The sequence below is a fragment of the Loxodonta africana genome, chromosome 11, assembly GCF_030014295.1.
Source record: "Loxodonta africana isolate mLoxAfr1 chromosome 11, mLoxAfr1.hap2, whole genome shotgun sequence".
Lineage (NCBI taxonomy): Eukaryota > Metazoa > Chordata > Mammalia > Proboscidea > Elephantidae > Loxodonta > Loxodonta africana.
In genome coordinates, this window is record NC_087352.1 from 34,131,368 (window position 1) to 34,155,471 (window position 24,104).

At 46.6% G+C, this 24,104-nt stretch overlaps 1 protein-coding gene across 1 annotated transcript; it reads left to right on the forward strand.

The window, feature by feature from the left end:
* Nucleotides 1–1,012: 1,012 nt before the first annotated feature.
* DIPK1C (divergent protein kinase domain 1C) lies at nt 1,013–23,370 on the forward strand. Its single transcript, XM_064293208.1, has 4 exons — nt 1,013–1,189; nt 14,424–15,098; nt 19,297–19,461; nt 23,155–23,370. Exons 1-4 carry the CDS (start codon nt 1,013–1,015, stop codon nt 23,368–23,370), a joined length of 1,233 nt encoding a protein of 410 aa, XP_064149278.1.
* The last annotated feature ends 734 nt before the right edge of the window (nt 23,371–24,104 follow it).

The following is a 24,104-nucleotide window of genomic DNA, read 5'->3' on the forward strand; positions in this document are numbered from 1 at the left end:
CTGAAGACTTCCATCTAGCAAAAACTTGAAACTAAGCCAGCCAGTTGTCGAGAGGACCAGGTTAAGTAAGAAACACGGAGGCAGCCAGCTCCTGGGGAATAATTACAGATTTTTGTCAGTGCAAGAGTAATGCTTGCTATCCTGAACTCTGGAAGGAAGAGTGTGGGATTTGGCACCGGCAGGTAGGAGGGCTCTCCGTGCTGGATAAGCGCTTGTTGAATGAATGCGTGAGCCATTCGGTCGAATAAGCCTCAGAGCTCTTTAGCTGTGGCCGCACTGGACCCCTAGCTGCTGCGAGAACTGAGCGAAGTCGCACACATGTGGGTCGCTGTTTATGGGGAGCGGGAGAAGCAGCTTGGAGTGGAGTGGGGAGGGCTGACAAGAACCAGGGACAGCTCTGTTCTGAGGCTCCTGCGGTTTATGAAACTGCCGGGATTTGGCAATTAGAGCCTGCTTCCCCCAGATGGTAGTACAAATATATAAGACACATTTATGCACACTTGCAGGAACGTGTTCTTCTTACCAGCGGGAATATTATAAAGAGCGCGGCGCTTTTACCCGGGAGAAGGCGGTTCGATTCCGGAGGGTGCCGGTGAAGGGGCGGACGGGGCCATTCTCTGTCCGGACCCCTCGCCCTACACCGTCTCCATTTCGCTGGAGTTCTGAAAGCTGGGAGGGGGCAGACTCCTAGGAAAGCCGGCTTCTCTGGGAGAGGTAATGGGGGCACTGAGCCAAGAGACTAACTGGGTGGGTGGGTGGGGGGCGTAAGAAGACAAACGAGAGGCAGCCCAGAGAACTGGGGGGCGGGGGGTGGGTGTCTTGTTGGGCAGTTCCAGAGGGGAGTGTGTTGACAGAGCAGTACAAAAAAGAGGGTCCGAATCTTCGCGTACTCGTCTAAGACCAGAGCCACTTGCTGGAAAAAGTGCAAAATAAGTGGCCGGGCGGGGCGGGTCTCAGCGCGGCCGGGAGCGGGGTGTCGCCGCCCCTCCTGGAGCGCAGGTCCGGGCGCGGCATGGCGCGGGCTGCGGGCGCGCGGAGCCGGGCTCGCTGGGGACGCCGCGCGCTGTTGGTCGCCGCAGCCTGGACCGCGGGCTGGGTGCTGGCGGCCGCGTTGTTGCTCCGCGCGCGCCCGCCCGGCCTCCCCGAGCGTTGCAGCGACCAGAAGAGCCGGCACATCCTGGCCGCGCTGGTAGGTCTCCGCTGTCGCCACCCCGGGAGCCCCGGGGGCGTGCACCCCCAGCCCCCCCACTCTGTCTCACCGGCCCCGGCACCCACGTCACCCCGGGGACTAGGACGCCCCACGGGTGTGCCTGATCCGCGCTTGCATTCTGGAGCTGCAAGACATACTCTCCTGAACTGGGACCCCGCAGGGCGTCCCCTGCAGGGGCGCGGGGTGTCCCTCCCCATTTTGCTAAAATTGGCCCTTTGTCCCAAGACAGTTTTCCTGCCTGACTGCTCTTATCGCCCCGGGCCAGTCCTCGGAGAGAAACTTTGCGGGTGCGGGGCTCAGAGCGGTCCCGGTCCCCGCGTCCCGCTTGGGGCGACCGGGATCGACGCCCCAAACCTGTGGCTGGGCTGCGCGCTCTGCGGGCCAAGGCCGGCGGAGACCACGGCTCTGCCCTTCTCGGGCTCCCTGTCCCTACTGGCCCGGTGATTCTGTGAAGCCAGCCGGGGCTGCTATGTCATCTCCCTCCCCCGCCTCCCCCCAACCACGCCAAAACAGCAGCAGAACCGCGGATAGAGTCCCCGGCGCGCCCCTTGCCATGGCCAGGGCTCCGCAGCCGCAGTCGTGGGCCGAAGGCAAAGCGGAGCTCGGGAAGAGGGAGAGGGGCGCGCTGCGGGCGCTGGAACCGCAGACCCTTGGCGGCGCCGCCGCCTGCATCCTTCTGCAGGGCTCCCTGACACAGGAGTGCTGAGGCGCCCGCGCTGAAGGGCCCCAGAGCCTGGCAGACAACTGGGGAGAAAGGGAAGCCTTGGCGCTTACAGAGTGGTGCAGGGACTGGCCCTCAGAGGCCATCAAACATTATCATCCTTTAGTTGATTCCAAAAGCCCTCGGTTCCTTAGTCTGCACATTTGGTTAAGAAGATTATGCGCATCCAAGACTTGAACAAAGGTAAAAATCCCTGAAAGGAAGTCAAAGGAAGGTGAATATAGGGGCACCTATGGTTACCTTGATATAAGTGGTTACTCGCTTCCTAAAATAGTGACCATCTAAGCCATTGGTTTGAAAAGTGATCTATTTTCAGAAATCTTCTAGAAACACAGGTGCCGTTCTCAGTCCAATAGCTTACCCATGGATGGGCTTTGGAGACCGCCGCGTTTCAGAACGTGAAGCATAAAAGTTTCAGAGTAATGATTAACTCTTCTCTGAAAGGTGAGATTGGAAAAATTAAACAAGTAGTGAATGAAATCTACAAGCTAAAACAAGTCGTATTTCCTCATTGAATCTAACATGGCGCCATTAATGAATTGAGTAGTAATCGTTGCTTCCCTCCATTCTGTCCCTTCACTGTTACACTGAAATTCTAACAATGTTTTTTAAGTTGTAAGAGCTCATTGATTTTCTCAGTAACTCATCTAAAAATTCACTTCACTGATAAAGATTGTTTTCTTCTGTTTTGGGGGAACTGATGGATTAATTATAGTATACAAAAACAGATAGTTTGCCATGATGGAGTACCTATTTACAAAAGTAATACAATAATCTTTTAGATTAAAACAAAAAGCTAACACCATGGTTCATTCATTTACCTCTGGTTAAGTGGGAAAAGGCCTCAGGGAAATTAAGTAACCTAACATATAATTGAAGGAGCCTTGGTGGTAAAGAGGTTAAGAGTCCAACTGCTAACTGCAAGGTCAGTGGTTTGAACTTACTAGCCGCTCTGTGGGAGAAAGATGTGGCTGTCTGCATCTGTAAAGATTACAGCCTTGGAAACCTCTGGGGCAGTTCTCCTCTGTCCTATAGGGTCGCTATGAGTTGAAATGACTCGACAGCAATAGGTTTGGTTTTTTCGATTTAATGTATAACTGAAGTAATTGCTAATCATAGCTTTCCAGCACACTGGGTAATATATTAAAGCCAAGCCTATTTAGAGCTTTCCCAGCAGGCAGCCCATAAATGGCAGCCATATTGGATCTGTTTTAGCCTTCCATAAAGCTGGAGAGAGTTCTTCTGCTTCTGAAGGCCCTAAATCCTTCCAACTGCAAGAAGAGCTATTTAAAGGCCTGTCTGCTTTCCTAAGAGGTGATGGATGCTGTCTCAGGTGAGCTGACCTGTCTTTGGGAGCTGTAACCCTAGTCCATTTCACCTGCTCAGCACTTCCCTCCCCTTCTCTTCAGTCACGGTCCTCCTCTTCCTCTGCCTTGCTAGTGTGTCCCTATGGGACCTGCATGGCACTCTGGCCAGCTTGACTAGGATGCTCTGAATTAGCACCACGCTCAGTGTGGCCTGCCCTCCACAGCTCGGAGTCCGTGGGACACAGCCCAGCAGAGGTGGGCATTGTTACTCCGAGACTTGAGCTGAATTGAGCCTCTGTCTCTGCACTTTGCAGTTCATTCTGCCCAGCTTTTATCCTGCCTAATAGAAGTCTATTTTTTTTAATAGAAGTAGCTGTTATTCTTCTGACTGGCCTCCAGGCCCTCATTAGCTTTCACTCCGAGCACGGGAGCCAGAGAAAGAGCTCTGCCCACAGAGCCAGAGGGAGATCGCTTCCTGGTAGCGTCAGCTGCTGTTCCCAGGGCTGCTGGCACAGCAGGTGGCATTGGTGGCCCGCCAAGGAGAATCTGTAGAATAATGCAAATGACAGTTACGTGGTCAGCTTAGGAGTGGTGAGGAGCTGGGTGTCAGAGGCCTCAGGTACCCCCACCCCACTCCACAGGGCCCCAGAAGAGTGAGATCTTGGAGAGCCAACTCAAACTGTTCCAAAGGATCAGGCCCTAGGCCTTCAAGCTCTGGATTTTTCTGGTCAGAAAATGCTGGTCCGTCTCACTTCAGCTTTTCAGCACACGCTGTGATCAAGAAATCTGGACGGCTCTCTCCGACTTGGCTGTGGGGTTTCCGGAGGCCCGCTTTCCCATGAATGGTGTCAGGTGGCTGGGCCAGACTGCTGAGGTTGTGCTGGGCTTGGACATTCATGGCCGGACCTCTAGTGCTGCAGGCAGAGCCTACACACAGACCAGGTGAGGTTTGCTGCTTGCTACAGGCTGCGCTAAGTAGTTTCCCACGTATTATTTTATTTCATCTGCTCTACAGCCTTGATGGGAATGTGCTTTTATTGCCCCCACTCTTTTTTTTTATTGAGCCCCAGAGAGCTAAGGCCACTTGTCCTAGCTCACATAGTACCTTGTGGAGCCAGGATGCAAACCTGTGCAGTCTGATAGAAGAGACCTGGATTTTCCCTGCTACTGTCATCCAATTATGACAACCCTAAGGAACAGTTCAGTATACTCAACCCTCCCATAGCATACCATTTTCAAAGCACCTCAAAAAGATTCCCATAGACTGTGTCTATGAAGAAGTCCCTTGGTGGTGCAAATGGTTGGCATGCTCAGCTGCTAACTGGAAGTTTGGAGGTTCAAGTCCACCCAGAGAAAAAGCCTTCGGAAAAATCAGCCATTGAAAACCATATGGAGCACAGTTCTACTCTGACACTCGTGGGGTTGTCATGAGTCGGAGTCAACTGAACAGCAATTGGTGTCTGTTATTTGAAAGGTTTAAACTCCCTTTTGGCTGTTGTTGTGTGCAACTGAGTCGATTCCAACTGATAGCAACCTATAGGGCAGAGTAGAACTGCCCCATGGGGTTTTCTAGGCTGTAATCTTTTTGGGAGCTGATCGCCAGGTCTTTCTCCCATGGAGTGGCTGGTGGGTTTGAACCATCAATCTTTTGGTTAGCAGCTGAACACTTAACCATTGCGCCACCAGGGCTCTTTCCCTTTTGGCTAGTAAGGTTTTAATGTGATTTAATTTAGTTGTCTACATTAAGGATTCCCTTTAACAAGGCATGCTTGTCTTTCTTTGCTGTGTTAGAAACTACCAGGGCCCCAACAGGACTCCAGCATCCAGGGCACATCCGCAGAAAGGATGGCTATTTCCCTGAATACCTTTCCCTCATTTCTAACATGCATCCTTTTAGCTGCCCAAGAGTGAGGAGGAGTTACCTGGTGGAGCAGTAGGTTGGTTATGAGATTCTGCAGGATGCAGCTGTCTGTGAAAGGAATACCATCATGAAACACAAATGTGGTTAACCCCACTAGTAACTTAATGCTCCTTAAAAACAAAAACAAAGAAAACCAAGCCCTTAGGCATGACCTCTGAGACCCTGTCAACAGTTTTCTAGACTGGAGTGGACAGGCTTTGTTTTTTGCTTGAGAACCATGGACCAGAATACAAGCTGGGGAGATACTAAACAACAACGCAAAGAACGCTTCTTGCAAGAACTGGGGCTGGCAAAGATTGAACAGGCCCATGGAACAAAACAAGACTGAAGGGATGCACCAGCCCTGGGGCAGGGACTGGAAGGCAAGAGCGAACAGGAAAGCTGGTAATAGGGAACCCAGGGTTATGAAGGGAGAGTGTTGACATGTCGTGGGGACGTTGATCAATGTCATAAGACAATGTGTGTACTAACTGTTGAATGAGAAACCAGTTTGTTCTGTAAACCTTCATCTAAAGCACAATTAAAAAAAAGAAGAAAAAAGAACTGGGGCTGGTTTGTGAGACTGTGTACTATGAACACATACATATGAGAAACACTAATCCATGGCAAAATTAATTACTTAAAGAAATACACCACTGTTAACCACAGTAGGGCTTTTTAAACCTGTTTCTTCAGTTTTATTTTTTAAAGTTGATCCCTGTGGATTTTATATGTGCACACAAATGGGTACACAAGTGTACCTGTCTTCAAGCTGGCAGTTGGAACGTCAACAGATGCAGAGAAAAGTCTGATGCAAGACTTAAATAAATGGAGTTAAAGGAAATACATCACTCTTATTGAGTTAAAAAACAAAACAAAACAAAAAAACCCAGCTACTTCAGCAAGACATCTTGCTGATAAAAGAATTTCACGGTTGTCTCTAACATGATGAAAGTTTTTGGCCTTAAAATGTGCAATTTGTACTGTAAGATCACTGTTTTTTAAATGCTGAGCTGAGTCTTTCTCTGTATTTGGTAGCACAGGCATGCCTAAAGATTCTGCAAACTCACCCTAGCCCTGATAACCGGAGGGGCCACCCGTCACCCATTGTAGTCAAGTCAATCCCAACTCACAGGTGACCCTATAGGACAGAGTAGAACTGCTCTATAGGGTTTCCAAGGCTGTAATCCTTAAGGAAGCCAACTGTCGTATCTTTTTCCCTCAGAGCAGCTGGCGGGTTGGAACCGCTGACCTTTCATTTAGCACTGTGCCATCAGTGCTCCCAGAGGGGCCATAGTGGGCACATTTTACCTTTGACATAAGAAAGATAGTAACTGACATGACAAAAATACTTTGTCCTAAAGGAGGGTTACAAAGAACAGCTTTGTAACAACTGCCTTCGTATATAATTTATAGTGGTGACTTTGCTTTAGCGTAAATTATCTCCCACAACAAATGAGGTAGCCTAAAACCTCACCAATGGTAGCTTGCCGACCTGGGTCAGGATTCTGGTCACCTCATGACACTTCCTGCCCTGAGTGTCCCTGGCTTCACATCCCAGCACGATTTCAGCCACATGAGGCACACTTGGAAATCAACGTGCTGATCTTCAAAAACGGCCAAAATTAATGCTCTGCTTCAGAATCCATAGGCTTTGTGCAAATCCAGTGATTTTACCATTGCTCAAAACACCTTGTAACTCCCGCTGGAGTTGCAAAGGAGTCCTGGTGGTACAGTGGTTAAGCTCTTGGCTGTTAACGGAAAGGTCAGCAGTTCGAACTCACCAGCAACTCCACGGGAGAAAGATGTGGCAGTTTGCTCCCGTAAAGATTACAGCCTAGGAAACCCTGTGGGCAGTTCCACTCCATCCTATAGTGTCGCTATGAGTCTATCAGTCCAGTAAATCTGGTCTTTTTTAGAAATCTGAGTTTCGTTCTGTTTTTCTCCCATTCTACCCAGGACCTTCTATGGTGTGCTTGGTCAGAACAGTCAGTAGTGGTAGCTGGGCACCATCTAGTTCTTTTCCCAGGAGAGATCCGGCCATGGTTTGTGTGGGCCATCAGTCGTGTGTACTAGTTTCTTCTTTGAGTCTTTGGTTTCCTTCATTCTCTTTTGCTTCAGACAGGTAGAGACCAGTGGTTGTGTCTTAGATGGCTGCTTGGAAGCTTTTGAGACTCCAGACACTACTCATTAAGCTATGTTGTAGAACATTATCTTTATGAACTATGTTATGCCAATAGACTGAGTTGTTCCCAGAGACTACGGTCCCAAGCCTTTTAACCCAGTAAACCAATCCTGTGAGTTGTCTGGATATGTCCAGGAAGTCCCCATAACTGTGCCGCCTGTGTACTTTATTATATATATGGATATATATGCAGCCCGCACAAACATGTATGTACATATGCCTACAGATACACCTATATATGCATGTGCATGTATATGCATATATATCTACCTGTGTAACCATGGACATGTTTTTTGGTTGTTATTACTATTGTTGCAGAGTGTCTTAGTTATCTAGTGCTGCTATAACAGAAATACCACAAGTGGATGGCTTTAACAAACAGAAGTTTATTCTCTTACAGTCTAGTAAGCTAGAAGTCCAAATTCAGGGTGTCAGCTCCAGGGGAAGGCTTTATCTCTCTGTGAGCTCTGGAGGAAGGTCCTTGTCATCAATCTTCCCTTGGACTAGGAGTTTCTCCATGAAGGAACCCCAGGTTCAAAGGACACACTCTGCTCCTGGCACTACTTTCTTGGTGGTATGAGGTCCCCCACTCTCTGTTTGCTTCCCTTTTCTTTTATCTCTTGTAAGATAAAAAGTGGTGCAGGCCACACTCCAGGGAAACTCCCTACATTGGATCAGGTATATGACCTGCGCAAGGGTGTTATGTTCCACCCTAATCCTCTTTAACCACAGGCAGAGATTATGATTTATGACACATATGAAAATCCCAAAATGGAGGACAACCACACAATACTGGGAATCATGGCGTAATCAAGTTGACACATATTTTGGGGGGACACAATTCAATCCATGACACAGAGTTATAGCATTTACTGAGATTGTCCCTTTTTCTTCTGTACTTCTGTCTTCATTTACCTTGGTTCAAGTTGTACAGACTTCAGTTGGTATTGCCTTTCCCATCACCCAAAATAAAAATGTCTGCTATCTAGAAAGTGACTACCCGTCCCTCTCCCACCGCTGGTAACCATCAAAGAACACTGCTTTCTGTGTGTATATCTATTCTTGACTTTTTATACTAGTGGGGCCATATGATATTTGCTCTTTTGTGATTGTCTTATTTCACTCAGCATAACGTCCTCCAGATTCATCCACGTTATAAGATGTTTAATGGACTCGTCATTATTCTTTATAGTTCGTAGTATTCCACTGTATATATATTTCACAATTTGTTTATCCATTCATCCATTGAGGGACATTTAGGTTGTTTCCATCTTTTTGCTATTGAGAATAATGCTGCAATGAACATAGGTGTGCATATGTCTATTCCTGTCGCAGCTCTTATATCCCTTGCATATATAACTACGAGTGGGATAGCTGGATCATAAGGTATTTCTATTTCTAGATTTTGAGGAAGCACCATACTGTTTTCTGTAGTCGTACTATTTTACAATCCCACCAGCAGTGCATAAGAGTTCCAGTATCCTCACAGCCTCGCCAGCATTTGTTGTTTTCTGTTTATATTTGATCAGTGCCATTTTGGCAAGGGTGAAATGGTATCTCCTTGTAGTTTTGACTTTCTAATGGCTAATGATTTTGAACATCTTTTCATGTATTTGTTGAGCACCCTAATGTCCTCTTTGGTGAAGTGTCTGTTTATGTACTTTGCCCATTTTATGATTGGATTGTTTGTCTTTTTGTTGTTGAGTTGTTTTCTATATATTTTAGAGTTTAGACCCTTGTCAGATATGTTGTTTCCAAAGGTTTTTCCCCAGTCTCTAGGTTCTCTTTTTACTCTTTTGGTAAAGTCTTTTGACAAGCATAAGTATTTAATTTTTAGGAGGTCCAAAGTTGGCATTTTTAACTTGAAGGTGGTGAGGTGTGGTTACTAATGAAAAGTTGGAAGTTCAAACTCACCCAGAGACACCTCAGAAGAAAGGCCTGGCAATGTACTTCTGAAAAACCAGCCACTGAAAACCCTATGGAGCATAGCTCTATTCTGACACACATGGGGTTGCCGTGAAATGGAATCAACTCAATGGCAGTTGGTTTGCTTTATTTATTTATTTATTTTTGTGGTGTGGCTGGAGCCTGGAGTCCTTGTCCATGGCCATCCCAATCCTGGTGTCTGGAGCCAGGTTGGGGTCCACAGGGGTCTTTCATGCCAAGTGGTGATGATGGCCCAGGTCCAGGAGAAAATAGTCAGGGCAGGCAGTTATCATAGATACCCTCAGTTCTCTCCTGCTCATAGACAAAGTAGGAATCAGACATAGCCCTGCAGTGGGGCAGGGCTCCCTTGTGTTCCCATCCCAGCCCTTGCGTAGGATCCCTTTTCCCCTGCCCATCACACCTGGGCTGTATTCCTTGATTCCCTTTCTTTTCTAGTTCTTCTCTGTACTTCATATATAGGCACTTTTGGTTAAGCCACAAATACGCTAACACTACAAAAAGGGTTTATGGAATTGAATCAAGGATTTTTAGATATCATACAGGGCTTTTAGGCTTTATAAGGAAATTAAGAAAAAAAAATGTTGCATTTCTTAGCAGGTTTATTATAGAGATGCAAAAAAAAAAAAAAAATTAAGTCTGTAAAATACCGGATAAAGCAGAAAGAAAAACAAAAAAACCAACCGAACAAAAACGGTATAGCAAGACGAACACTCCATATTATTCCTGTTGTTTGCATCCTCTTACTTCCTGGTTGAATCAATTGCTGACCCTTGCATCCTCACCTTACCTCCCAAGATTACCTGGAAGATCCAGAAGAGCTTGAACCAGCTGCTGTTTTCTTACAAGGGGGATATGGAAGGAATTAGAAGCAAAGAGAGCAATTGACCCCAGGGACCCTGATTCCTTTCAATGCTCACTCACTGGCCTCAAGCCTTGGAAAGAGGTTCCAGGATTAAAAATAAAAGAATGGTGCTTCACCAAAACTGCATTAAATTAAATTCCCAGATGAACACAGCATGAGTATACAACTTTAAGTGCATTAAAACGGTTGCGTGGGTGTATATTAATATAGCTTCATTATTAAAAAAAAAAAATTTTTTTTTTTTTTTATGGGAGTTTGTTTTCCAAAGACAAAAGGCAGCCCCAGGCAAACGGGGTGGCATTCACTAGTTCTCGGATCAAGTTCATGATTTTGTATCTACAGATTGCTATCGCTCCCATCATTGTGTTTTGGGGAGGGTGACACCCCCACCACCCAGTACGCTATACAAAGAGCTAAAGCAGCCAGAGGTGGAATGGCTTGCTGGAGACCCCTCCCCCAGCAAACCCGGGATCAGATCGGATGACATGGGCTTGGTCTCGCAGGCTGTTGCTGAGTTACTGCCTGGAAAGTCTGAAGCCTAGATACTTGTTTAAAGACCTGGGAGTGTTTCTTCTTAAACTGTTTGGTAATAAGAACTTTGACCCATTGTTGTTGTTGGGTGCTGTCAGGTGGATTCTGATTCATAGTGACCTCATGTGATGCAGTAGAACTGCCCCACAGAGTTTCCTTGGCTGTAATCTTTAAGGAACAAGATCGCCAGGTCTTTCTCTTGCAGAGCAGCTGGTGACAGGGATGGATGACCCAGTAAGCAAGGTAAGTATGGGTTTACTTGTGCTTACTCACTAATCTATAGTAAACAATTTCACATGGGTTTCACCACATCATGGTGAAATTGTTCACTACAGAATAGTAAGTAGGTAAAAGTAAGCCTGTGTTTACCTTGCTTACTGGGTAATTCATCCACGTCAGGGATTGTAACTGTTTTAAAAGAGGCTTTGATTCTATAGGAAGCTCCTGTGGGGTTGGGGGAGAGACAGATGCCAGCCATACCTAGCAGCAGAATCTTTGATGTAATGAAAAAATGTGAAATTGTTCACAATAGGTGATCTGGTAAGCACAATAAGCACCATGCTTACCTTGCCTATTGGATAATCCGTCCCTGGCTGGTGGGTTCCAACCAACGACCTTTTGTTTAGCAGCTGGTCACTTAATCATTGTGCCACCAGGGCTCCTTACTGAGGAGCCTACAGTATTTAGAATGAGCCTACAGTATTTACACAGGTCCACAGTCCCTTATCAAAACTTTGGGGCCAGGTGTGCTTTGGAATTCAAACTCTTGGATTTTAAAAGATAATATGCTCTGAAGGCATTGGCGAAAAACAAGGCTCCAGGAATTGATGGAATATCAATTGAGATGTTTCACAAAACAGATGCAGCGCTGGAGAAGTGCTCACTCGTCTATGCCAAGAAATATGGAAGACAGCTCCCTGGCCAATTGACTGGAAGAGATCCATATTTATGCCTATTCCCAAGAAAGGTGATCCAACTGAATGTGGAAATTATAGAACAATATCATTAATATCACACGCAAGCAAAATTTTGCTGAAGATCTTTCAAAAACAGCTGCAGCAGTATATCAACAGGGAACTGCTAGCAATTCAGGCCGGTTTCAGAAGAGGACATGGAACCAGGGATATCACTGCTGATGTCAGATGGATCCTGGCTGAAAGCGGAGAATATCAGAAGGATATTTACCTGTGATTTATTGGCTATGCAAAGGCATTCAACTGTGTGGATCGTAACAAACTATGGATAACATTGCGAAGAATGGGAATTCCAGAACACTTAATTGTGCTCATGAAGAACCTTTACATAGGTCAAGAGGCAGTTCTTCAGACAGAACAAGGGGATACTGATTGGTTTAAAGTCAGGAAAGGTGTGTGTCAGCGTTGTATTCTTCCACCATACATATTCAATCTGTATGCTGAGCAAATAATACAAGAAGCTGGACTATATGAAGAAGAACAGGGCATCAGGATTGGAGGAAGACTCATTAACAACCTGTGTTATGCAGATGACACAACCTTGCTTGCTGGAAGTGAAAAGGACTTGACGCACTTACTAATGAAAATCAAAGACCACAGCCTTCAGTAGGGATTGCACCTCAACATAAAGAAAACAAAAATCCTCACAACTGGACCAATGAGCAACATCATGATAAACGGAGAAAAGATTGAAGTTGTCAAGGATTTCATTTTACTTGTATCCACAATCAACAGCCATGGAAGCAGCAGTCAAGAAATCAAAAGATGCATTGCACTGGGGAAATGTGCTGCAAAGGACCTCTTCAAAGTGTTGAAGAGCAAAGATGTCACCCTGAAGACTAAGGTGGGCCTGACTCAAGCCATGGTATTTTCAATCAAATCATATGCATGTGAAGGCTGGACAATGAATAAGGAAGACCGAAGAAGAATTGATGCCTTTGAATTGTGGTGTTGATGAAGAATATTGAATATACCATGGACTGCGAAAAGAACAAACAAATCTGTCTTAGAAGAAGTGCAGCCAGAATGCTCCTTAGAGGCAAGGATGGCGAAACTGCGTCTTACATACTTTGGACATGTTGTCAGGAGGGATCAGTCCCTGGAGAAGGACATCATGCTTGGCAGAGCACAGGGTCAGCGGAAAAGAGGAAGACCCTCAGCGATGGGGATTGACACAGTGGCTGTAACAATGAGCTCAAGCATAACAACTACTGTAAGGATGGCTCAGGACCGGGCAGTGTTTCGTTCTGTTGTTCATGGGGTCGCTATGAGCCAGAACCGACTGGACGGCACCTAACAACAACAACATGATTTTAGATTTTATAACACTGCCAGCAGGGACTGGGGGCAGCACCTGTGATCAAGCACATTAATGATTTCTTCAGCAAAATGTATGCAAATGCATGCTAAGTTGAATGCAGAAAGACTATAAATAGGCTCATGTCTTCTCAGGTCGGGTTTTGACACCTTACAAGGTCAGGTTGGGCTTTGCCACCAAATAAGTTACAAAAAACTTAGTTTTCATAGCTTTTTAGATTTTGGAATTATTTATATATCCAGGCACTAGAGGTACATTTTTTTACTTTAAGGAGCTGTTTATAATCTTGTTATTGGTGGTGGCCGTTGAGTCAGCTGACTCATGGCGACCCTATACAACAGAAGGAAACGTTGCCTGGTCCTGCAGCATCTTCAAGATTGTTGGCATGTTTGAGTCCATCGATGCTGCTATGGTGTCAGACCACGTCAGTGAGAATTTCCCTCATTTTCTCTGACCCTTTACCAAACATGATGTTCTTTTCCAGCCATTGGTCTTTCCTGACAACATCCAGCACTATAGCGGACAATGTTCTGTTGTGATCTATTGGATTTTCATTGGTTAATTTTTGGAAGTACTTGCCAGGCCTCTCTCCCTAGTCTTAGTCTGGAAGCTCTGCTGAGACCTGTTTACCATGGGTGGGCCTGCTGATATTTGAAATACTGGTGGCAGAGCTTCCAGCATCTCAGTAACATGCACCACCACAGTACAACGAGCTGACAGGACGGGCTGCTTTGCCCTTATAGATTATACCATTTCCTGTTTAAAACAACAGTGCTCAAGAAGCTGCAAGGGTCATTACTGGGGTGGCCCCCGGCTTCACTTGAGGCTCCTCTGGACCCACCTCCAGTGACCTGACTTAACTGTTCTTGAGTGGGGCAGGCTAAAGCTCCACAGCGGGTTCTTGGTGTTGCCAGTATTGAGAACCACTGGCCCAGCCCAGCCCTTTGGCTGATGTTGAGGAAATGAAACCCAATGGTAAAAGGCTCTTCCAGGACCCCACGGCTGGATGAAGGAAGAGGTACTTCAGGCCTTCACTTTTCCTGTTTCTGAAGACACAGTCCTGGACTTCATCAAGTAACCTGATCAATATAAAACCAAAAAAAAAAAAAACAAACCCAAACTCATTATTGTAGATTTGATTACTACTCATGGCAACTCCATGTGTTATAGATTAAGGTGTTCTTGGCTGTAATCTTAATAGAAGCAGATCACCAGGCCTTTCTTGGACCTCGCCACTGGGTGGGTTCAAACTGCCAACCTTTAGTTAGCAGTCAGGTGAAAACTGTTGGTACCCAGGGACTCTTTTAACTCTTTCACTTAACTCTTCATTCACCTGCAGAGTCTCTGCTGTTGACCCTTGCTGGGTTTCTCTCCACCACTGGATGGTAAGCTTCCCGAGGGCAGGAACCAAGCTGACCTTCTGCCCCAGTCCCTCCCATGTTGTGACTGGCTGTTTCCTTCCTTTCAGTGCCGGGAATACCAGGGCGGTGCGCTCACGGGGGACCTGTGCGAAGACCTGTGTGTGACCCGCGAGCTGGTGTACCAGCGCTGCCTGTACTACGAGCGGGGCAAGAAGGTCCTGCAGGCAGACTGGCGGGGCCGGCCCGTCATCCTTAAGTCCAAGAAGGAGGCCTTCTCCAGCTTCCAGCCTCTGGGCCTGCTGGAGGACGTAGCCGCTGAGGAGGGCCAGGGCTTCCCCGAGGCTGAGCTCCTGTTCATGGTGGCCGGCGAGGTCAAGAGTGCCCTGGGCCTGGAGCTGGCTAACAGCAGCCTGGGGCCGCTGTGGCGGGGTCGGCGGGGTCCTGGCTGGCACGGACAGGTGGCCAGCCTGTGGGCGTTGGTGCAGCAGGAGGAGTTTCTCTACCTGAGCCTGTTGCACGGTCTGAGCCGCCACGTGCTGCCCATCCTGGGCTCCTGCGGCCACTTCTATGCTGTGGAGCTGCTGGCCGCAGGCAGTCCGCACCTGCACGCGCTCTTCCCGCTGGGCGAGGCTGTGGAGGCCCGCGGGCGCCAGGCCTGGGCCGTGGGCAGCATCGCGCTCAGCTTCCTGGACATGGTGCAGCACTTTGACCACGACTTCTCCCACCGCCTGCACCTCTGCGATGTCAAGCCTGAGAACTTCGCCATCCGGAGTGACTTCACGGTGAGGGCCCGTGGAGGGCTTTGCAGTGGGGTAGAGCAGAGCTTTGAGTCTGGGGGTGGTAAAGAAGGGCTCTGAAATGCTGGCTTTGGTAACAAGCCACAGTGACGTTGTGCGATCTGCCAGCCCCAGATGATGGCATCTACCAACTGCGGCCTTTTGGGGTGCTGAGGAACGGGTATATGGAACGCATCCATCTTATCCCACCCAAAGTCGTGGGGATTTTAATAAAAAGAGCCTTAAGGGCTCCGCTGGCCCCTCCAAGCTCAGTGGCTGCTTCTTGCTCATTTAAAGCAAATTCTCCTGGGGTAAGTGTAACCACTGAGTGCAGACAGCAGTCTTCAGGGATTCCAGTTTCTACTGTGCAGCCCAGGAGCTACTGCTGGAACCACGTGGAGGGATGAGCTATGCAGTTTGCCTAAGTGTGGGAACTGTTTTCAGATTGCCCTTGCTCCATAATAATGTGCAACTCTTCCCAGCACTTCTTCCTGGAGAGGGGCTAGTTCGTTTCCATTCGGTACATGAGACTTCTACAGGGACAGGTAGAATTTTGGTGCTTCCCACAATGGAACGGCCTGCTCCCCCACCCCTGTGCCATGAAGACACTATCATGGAGCTGTCACCTATAGGAGAGGAACAAACATTTATCCCCCACTCCTCAGCGATGCAGAGCGGAGAACAACAGCAAGAGAGGCTTTCAAGTAAACAAACAAAAAAACCCAGTTGCCCTCAAGTTGACTCCAATTCAGGGTGACCCCATGTGTGTCAGAGTAGAACAGTGCTCCCTAGGGCTTTCCATGGCTGGTTTTTTTTGGGGGGGGGGTTCAATTTTTTTTTTTTATTGTTCTTTAAGTGAAAGTTTACAATTCAAGCCAGTACCTCATATAAAAACTTATACACACATTGTTATCTGACCCTAGTTGTTCTCCCTACAATGTGACAGCATATTCCTTCTCTCCACCCTGTATTTTCTGTGTCCATTCAACCAGCTCCTGGCCCTCTCTGCCTTCTCATCTCATCCCATGGCTGATTTTTCAGAAGTAGATCACCAGGCCTTTCTTCCAAGGTGCCTCTTGGTGGACTCAAACTACCAACCTTTAGTTTAGCAATCAAGCGCGTTAACTGTCTGCACCATTCCAAACCCCAAAACCAAACCCATTACTGTCCAGGCTGATTCTAACTCAGGGTGATCCCATGTGTTGCAGAGTAGGATTTCTCCATAGGGTTTTCTTCGCTGTGATCTTTTGGAAGTAGATTGCCAGGCCTTTCTTCTGAAGCACTGCTAGATGGACTGAAACCTTCAACCTTTAGGTTAGCAGCCTAGAGTGTTAACGGTTTGGATCACCAGGGAAGAGGGACTTTGGTGTTTTATTATAAAAGAATCCTCTCCCACCCTACCCCCATCCCCCTTAGGATAAAACCAATGTGTCAGATGAGGGCTTGGTGGTCTGGTTGCCCTAGTGCTGGTGTCAGCCCTCAGAAGAGCAAAAAAAAAAAAAAAAAAAGCAGGTGGGTACAATTCTGGGGCCACGTCAGGGGACGTGATGATGGGACAGGTGGTGACACAGGGTGTGGCCAAGGCCTGGGGAGGGGGCTGTGCTCTGGTCCCCTCAGCCTGCCGGTCACCATGGGGACAGGCTGGTGGTGAACAATGCTCTTCTCCATGATTGAAAACATAAGGGAGCAGAAAGCAGGCACTTGAAGCCTCTCCAGCAGGGCACAGTGACACCACCTTCGTAAAGCAGCCTGTGGCCTCAGAAACAAAGTCAGTGCAAACCCCTCTCTGGTCAAGCCTTTGTCACAGATGTATCTTGCTTTGTCCTGATGCCCTGGCCCTGGCTGCCCCAGGTGCTGACTGTCTCCAAGTGTGGAGGAAACGAGCCTGGAGGTTCTAGGAGGACCCACACACTGGGCAGGGGTCTCCACAGCACTTGCTGGCAACAGTTTGAGGTCACGAAGCAATGCCATTTCCCAGTTCATTTGCAACCGTTAGGTACATTCTCAAGACTTGCTCAGCTGGAGCCTGGTCCGTGGGCGGTGAGTGACTTGGAACCATCGACTCTCTTTCTTCTTGCTCCAGAGCCTCACTTTTGGTGGAGAATGGACTAATTCTCATAGATCCTTTCTCTTCTGATCCTAGGATGAAGTGTGAAGAAGATGGTGCAAGTTAGGCAACTTCATGCAGAAAGAATTTGGTTGTTGCAATATTATTGGATTTTGTTTTGTACTGTTCTTAATTCAGGTGCATAGCGTTATCGTTCCAACACATGTACTCCATTCTATGTTATACACTAAAAATTAAAGCATAGATCTTGGCTGTTTCTGGGAGATGAGAAGAAAAAATCAGAAATGGGAGTGAGAAGTCACACAGAGCTGAATTCCACCAGGAGAGCTGGGGAGATTGCCAGAAACTCTGGAAAGAAGAGCCTTGCAGCCTCAATAATAAATTATAAAGACTGTAGATTCATTAGCATAGCCTAACCCTTATTCATTTTGAGTGTATTGCCAGGATAAGTTATGAGATTGCCTATTTATTTTGGCCTAATCATGAGATAGGAAAGATTGATTAAAATGGTAACTTCTGCTTGCTGCGCCTGAATTAGTGATTAGACAAAACCCTTAAGCAGGGGTGTTCTTTATTTTCATTCTTCTCCACACAGTTTTACAAAGCTTATTTTCCCTCCTGCTCCATTTTACTGAATAATCCCCAAGATATTTTAGTGCCTTCCAGCATCCATCTAGAATGAAAAACAAAAACAAAGCACAGGGAGTTTGCCCCTGCAACGTTGCATGGAACTGGGAGGGTGTATGTGAACATGGACAAAGACCCCTTTCTGAGATGCTACTGAAGGCGGGAGACACGGCTGCTGTTTGGTGCTGACCTGTGAAGGCTTGTGGAATGCCACAGACCCCATCAAACTCAGGCTTCCTAATAGCTTTGTAATCCCTCGAAGCTACAAACTGCCTGATTTGGGTGGACTCCAGGTTTTTGTGGGTTGAGCTCATCTCTTTTCAAATCCAGGTGGTGCAGAAAAATCTGCATAATTTAGACATTATTATTTTTCTTTTGTTGAAGTCTATTTGGTTTGAAGCCAGGGAGGGAAATCTGGAATTCCAAGGGGGGGGCGGGGGTCACCAAGTTCTCAGGCTGACATGGAATTTAGTATTCTAGGCTGTTGGAGTGAGGGCTGTACATATCAGTCCTGATACAAGAATCTGGCTCTGCTATTTCCCGCATGTTTCCACCAGCTGGCTCAGGTAACAGATATGCCATAAGTAGAGACCTCAGCTATTCCCACCTCATTTTTATCTTCACACCTACAGACCAGCCCTGGAATGCAGTTTCCTTTTACTGCTTATATTTATGGGGATACCAAAAAGAAAAACCACCCCTGTTGCCGTCGATCCGATTCCGACTCATAACGACCCTATAGGACAGAGTAGAACTGCCCTATAGTTTCCAAGGAGCACCTGGTGGATTTGAACTGCTGACCCTTTGACTAGCAGCCATAGATAGCACTTTACCACTAGGCCACCAGAGATAGATGATCTGTGTTCCACAGCTTTTATAACCCTGAACCTTGAAGGTCAGAGACCAAAGGGATAAAGGAATGGAAGGGGAAGTCATTTTTAGGACATTTCAGAGATTCTACTTGTAAAGCTGAGAAAATGTTTAAAGATGAAAAATGACACTTCTATTATAGTTTCCAACCCTAAGCTTTAAATTGTGACAGCAAAGATTTTTCTGTAGCTAAAACTTTGCAGTATAATCTATGACAGTTGCTTATGTACAGAAAAACAAATTTATACACTTTGGGGGGAATCAATGTGCTCCCCAGTACCTGGAACAGCTGTTTCCTCTGGTTGGCAGAATTGTGTTATTGTTGTGTACTGCTGAGTCGATTCTGACTCATGGCAACCCTATAGGATAGAGTAGAACTGTCCCATAGGGTTTCCTAGGCTGTAATCTTTTTGGGAGCAGGTGGCCAGGACTTTTCTCCCGTGGAGCTGCTGGGTGGGTACAACTGCCGACTTTTTAGTTCACAGCTGAGAGCTTAACCATGGAGCAGAGTTGTGTAATTACCTGCAACCTGGCCAACAACTGCATCTTCAATGACGGGCAAAGGAGGTGCTGAGTGGGTTCACTCTACAATGAGCCCAAGTGTGCCATTTTGGTAGCCATGTGCTATTTTGATTACAGGTAGTGGCGATTGATGTGGACATGGCCTTTTTTGAACCTAAAATGAGGGAAATTCTTGAGCAGAATTGCACAGGAGACGAAGATTGCAATTTCTTTGACTGTTTTTCAAAGTGTGATTTGCAAGCCAACAAGTGCGGAGCCCAGCGAGTCAACAGCAACCTGCAGGTGAGTGATCCTGCTGCACCACTGGTCTGGGGGTGGGTGGGCAGAGCCAGGGCCTCCTGGTTGCCTCTGCCCTTTAGCACTGTCTCACCCCTTTAATATAGTTGTTACGACTTCTAGGCTCAATCTGCTCAATAGGGCAGCGTCTTAGTTTCTTAGTGCTACCATAACAAAATACCACAAACTGGGTACATTATAAGAACAGAAATTTATTGTCTCATTGTTCTGGAGGCTGGGAGTCCAAATCAGTATGTCAGCCAGGCCGTGCTTTCTGTAAAAGCTTTAGGAGAAGATTCTTTCTTGTCTCTCCCAGCTCCTGGTGGCCCCAAGTGTTCCTTGGTTGCAGCTGCAGCATCGCTCCCTCTCCGCCTCCGTCTTCACAGGGCATCCTTCCTCTGTGCCTGTGTCTCTTCCTCTCTTCAATAAGGAGACCAGTCATATTGGACTAGGATCCACCTACTCCAGCTTGACCTCATGGTAACTGATAACATCTTCGAATTGCAAAACCAAAACTACTTCCACATTTTCAGTATTTATTAGAACAGCACCTCACTCCGTGGCACCAAATTCTTCAGCTCTCCTTGTAGGATGGACATTTACCTTCTCTCTTACTTCTATAGAGGTATGGTTTCCAAGAGCACCCCCTAGTCAATCTCCACCTCAGAGCCTGCTTTCTGGGGAACCCACCGAAAACAAGCGGCTAATGTCCTTACGACACAGAGCTTCTATAAATTAATACAAAAAGCTTCTACAAATTAACCTGGTCAAGATTTGGGCAAAGAATATAAGCTTGATCATTTCCCGAAGAGGAAACACAAATAACACTAATAGCTTTCGGCCTCACTGATAATAAGAAAAATGCAAATGAAACCATTTCTCCCATAAGTTGGCAAAAATAAGAGCTTAATTGATACACTATTGTGGATTGGATTGTGTCCCTCAAAAAGATATATGGAAGTCCTAACCCCCCGTACCTATGAATATGGAAATAGGAGTTTTCTTTTGTTGTGCTAATGAGGTCATACCAGAGCAGGGTGGGTCCTAAACCTAACCACTTCTAAAAAAGCAGAATAGACACGGGCATACACACACAGGAGAAGACAGATGCCAAGGAATGCTCAGGGCTATGGACAAGGAAGGATCCTCCCTCAGAGCCATGGCCCTGATTTGCATTTTTAGCCTCCAAAACTGTGGGACCATACATTCCTGTCCTTTAAAGCTGCCCACTTGTGATACTTGTTTTACAGCAGCACTGGGTAACTAAGACATACATGTTGGTGAGGCCATGGGGAAAACAGGCATTCTCATAGATTGCTGTGGGAGTATGAATTGGTATAACTTCTATGGAGTTCATTTGGCAACACCTATCAAAACAAACCCTGGTGGTGTAGTGGTTAAGTGCTATGGCTGCTAACCAAAAGGTTGGCAGTTTGAATCCACCAGGCACTCCTTGGAAACTCTATGGGGGCAGTTCAACTCTGTTCTATAGGGTCACTATGAATTGAAATTGACCCAGGGAGTTGGTTTGGTTTTTTGGTATCAAAACAAAACACAGACAGACCCCTTGACCCAAATATTCCATTTCTAGGAGTTTAGTCAACAGATACACATGCACGAAGTGGAAATAACATACATGCAAGATATTTATCACAGCATTATTCTTAATGGCAAAACTCAGTAAACGACCTAAATTTCTGTCAGTAGGGGCCTGCTTAAATAATTTATGAAATAGTCCCACATTTGGGGTTGTCTGCAGCCACTAAAACAAATGGAATGTCCTCATAAGAATTAATTTGGGAAGATCTCCACGATACATGGTTAAATGGGGAAGGGAGCTATAGAAGAGTGTGTTATGTATACTACAGTTTGTGGGAAAGAAAAGAAAATATGTGTATAGGCTTGTATATGAACCGACTCTCTAGAAGAATATTTGGGAAACTGGTTGGGGTGATGGGGAGGAGAACTTAGTGGCAGGTTGTTGGTTGGGATAGAAGACTTCAGGATATTTGACATTTTATACATGAAAATGTACTACCTATTCCAAACAGGAAAAAAATAATTTGTTTTTAAGAAGACTCCCAGCTCTTGCAGGGATTAGTGGGGAAATGGAAATTAGAGCTATTAGTCCTCTATGAAACAGTAGCTCTTGAAATCGAGACATTTGTTAAATGAATCTGATGGAAAGCGTGATGCATTTAAATCAAGCACAATTCCCAATCTAGTTCTCCCAACAGGGAGGGAACTATGGAGGCGATAAAAGTAACGGTTTTAAAGAGATCATCAGCATCAGTGAATTTCATACCCTATTTGAATTAAAGATGGGAGATAGTGGCTTAGTTTTATTTTTGCTTCTGAATTCAAGCACTCAAAGGCTCCTTCAAAGAGCCTCACCTCTGCACCTTTTTCTCTCAAATATGTTTTTTTTTCATGGTGTAATACTTATAACTCACCTTTGCATGTTGCTTTTTCACTGACATCTGTCATCTGGCCCTCAGGACAACCCTGAAGTGGTTCTCACCCCCTTGGCTACCTTAGGGATTAGAGAACTCAGCTCAGAAACAACCCCACCATGAGTGGCAGAGGGAGGCCGGCTGGCCCCACCATGCCGTGGGGCAACTCCTGATGTGGCACCTACTGCCTGTGACTCCTGTTCCTCTTCAGAAATTATTCAGCCTTTGTCAGAGTGTCACCCAAACTTTCCCCATCTGCTCTGAGGCTGGAAATGGAGTTTCCTACCTCACGCACAGGTAGTGTCCTGCTCTCTAAATAACCAGTTACCGTTGAGTTGATTCCAACTCAGGGTGACCCCATGAGTGTCAGAATAGAAATGTGCTTTGTAGGGTTTTCAGTGGCTGATTTTTCTGAAGCAGATAGCCAGGCCTTTCTTTTGAGGCACGTCTGGGTGAACTCACACCAATCTTTCAGTTAGCAGCTGTGCGCATTAACCATTTTCATCACCCAGGGACTCCCCTCCTTTTTAAGCACAGTCTGTCCATGGTGTTGGGCAGTTTTAAGTTCTAGAAGGGAAGGCACTGTTTAGGACCCGTGATCCCTGTGATGACCTTTCTGAGAAACTGGGCATGTGGGACAAAAGCATAGGTCTGCTAAAACCAGTTGCAGTGAACTGTTGGATCAAAGATTCTACAAAAGAGTCTTGATCAAAAGGGGGAAAATGAGGAACAGAATTTCAAATTCTCATGAAATCCAGACATTCTGGATCCATGGAGGCTGGATGAACCCCTGAAACTATTGCCCTGTGATACTCTTTAAACCTTAAGCCAGATATATCCCTTGAAGTCTTCTTAAAATCAAACAATAGTTTAACTTAACTAGTAAAGAATGTCTGCCTTGAGCATCGTGTCTTTTAAGAACTATCTATATGGGATCAAATTGACAATAACAATTTGAAAGATTAGATAGGAAGCTTAGGCGGCAGTAAGTTCATGTTAGTGGGGGAGGAACAACTCAGAAAGGAGGGTGAGAATGGTTGCATAATTCGAAGAACGTAATCAATGTCACTGAATTGTACATGTAGAAATTGTTGAATCGGTGTATGTTCTGCTGTGTGTATCCTCAACAGCAACAAAAATAAAATAAGTTATTAAAAAAAAAAAATAAAAGAATCGGTGTCAGCTTGGGGAGCCTGTAAGGATGGTTTGCTGCTCTGAATCACCTGCCCACGCTTCTGTCCCTTAGGTCATCTGCGACAAGATCTTTCGCCATTGGTTTTCCTCACCTCTCAAGGGCTCTGGGGTCTCCTTCCAGCTGCAGCAGCAGTTACAGGAGGCAGTGCAGGAGTGTGCAGACCCCAGAGGCGCTGCGGTCCCCCAGAGCCCTGCCCCTGGCATCTTCTGGAAGCTCCGGAGCCTGCTGCAGGCCTCACGGCAGGACCTGGAGGCAGCCAAGCCATAGCCACATCCTGGCCTTACAACGCTCACACCTAAGAGGTGATCTTGGACCAGTTTTCTTCTGCATTTGTTCTAAAGACAAGGCTTCTCACTATGCAAATGGATGATCTTTAGGATACCGTTATGGTCTTCTGGAGTGTGAAACTGCTTGATGACATTCTGTCCTCTTCGGCTGCTGACACTTAACGGGCCCTTTCCTGTCCTGGTCGAATCTGCTCTTGGTTAAAGACCTCAGTCCCAGCCGCTGACCCGCCTCATCTTTAAACTGACAGCAGAGAGAAGGGGTACAAGGTGGTTTCACTTCTGGAGGGCTCACATCAGAAAACAACCCTAGCCCCAGTGTGTGATCACTCTGAGGAGAGTGCTTGTACTTGGCTATCTGAATGAAAGCGTGCCAGCTGTCTTCCCTGTAAATTGTTAAAAATGTGTGTATGAGTGTGTACTTGAGTGTAGGTAAGTGTGCACACGAGTGAGTGTGGGTAAGTGTGCACATGAGTGAGTGTGGGTAAGTGTGCACATGAGTGTGGGTAAGCGTGCACATGAGCGTGCATGTGCCCATGAGTGTGAGCCAGTGAATGTGGATGAGTGTGCATGTGTGCATGAGTGTGAGTGTGCACATGAGTGAGTGTGCTTGTGCGTGTGGGTGAATGTGTGCATGTGAGTTGCATATGAGTGTGGGTGAATGTGTGCATGTGACTGTGCACACAAGGAAGTCTGTGTGCATGTGCACAAGGTGTG

Excerpts from the sequence above, each read along its gene's own strand:
- DIPK1C (XM_064293208.1), top strand. The coding sequence starts at position 1,013 with ATGGCGCGGGCTGCGGGCGCGCGGAGCCGGGCTCGCTGGGGACGCCGC. Across the intron at positions 1,190-14,423 it reads GGCACATCCTGGCCGCGCTG|TGCCGGGAATACCAGGGCGG; the intron begins GTAGGTCTCCGC and ends CCTTCCTTTCAG. Across the intron at positions 15,099-19,296 it reads CCATCCGGAGTGACTTCACG|GTAGTGGCGATTGATGTGGA; the intron begins GTGAGGGCCCGT and ends TTTTGATTACAG.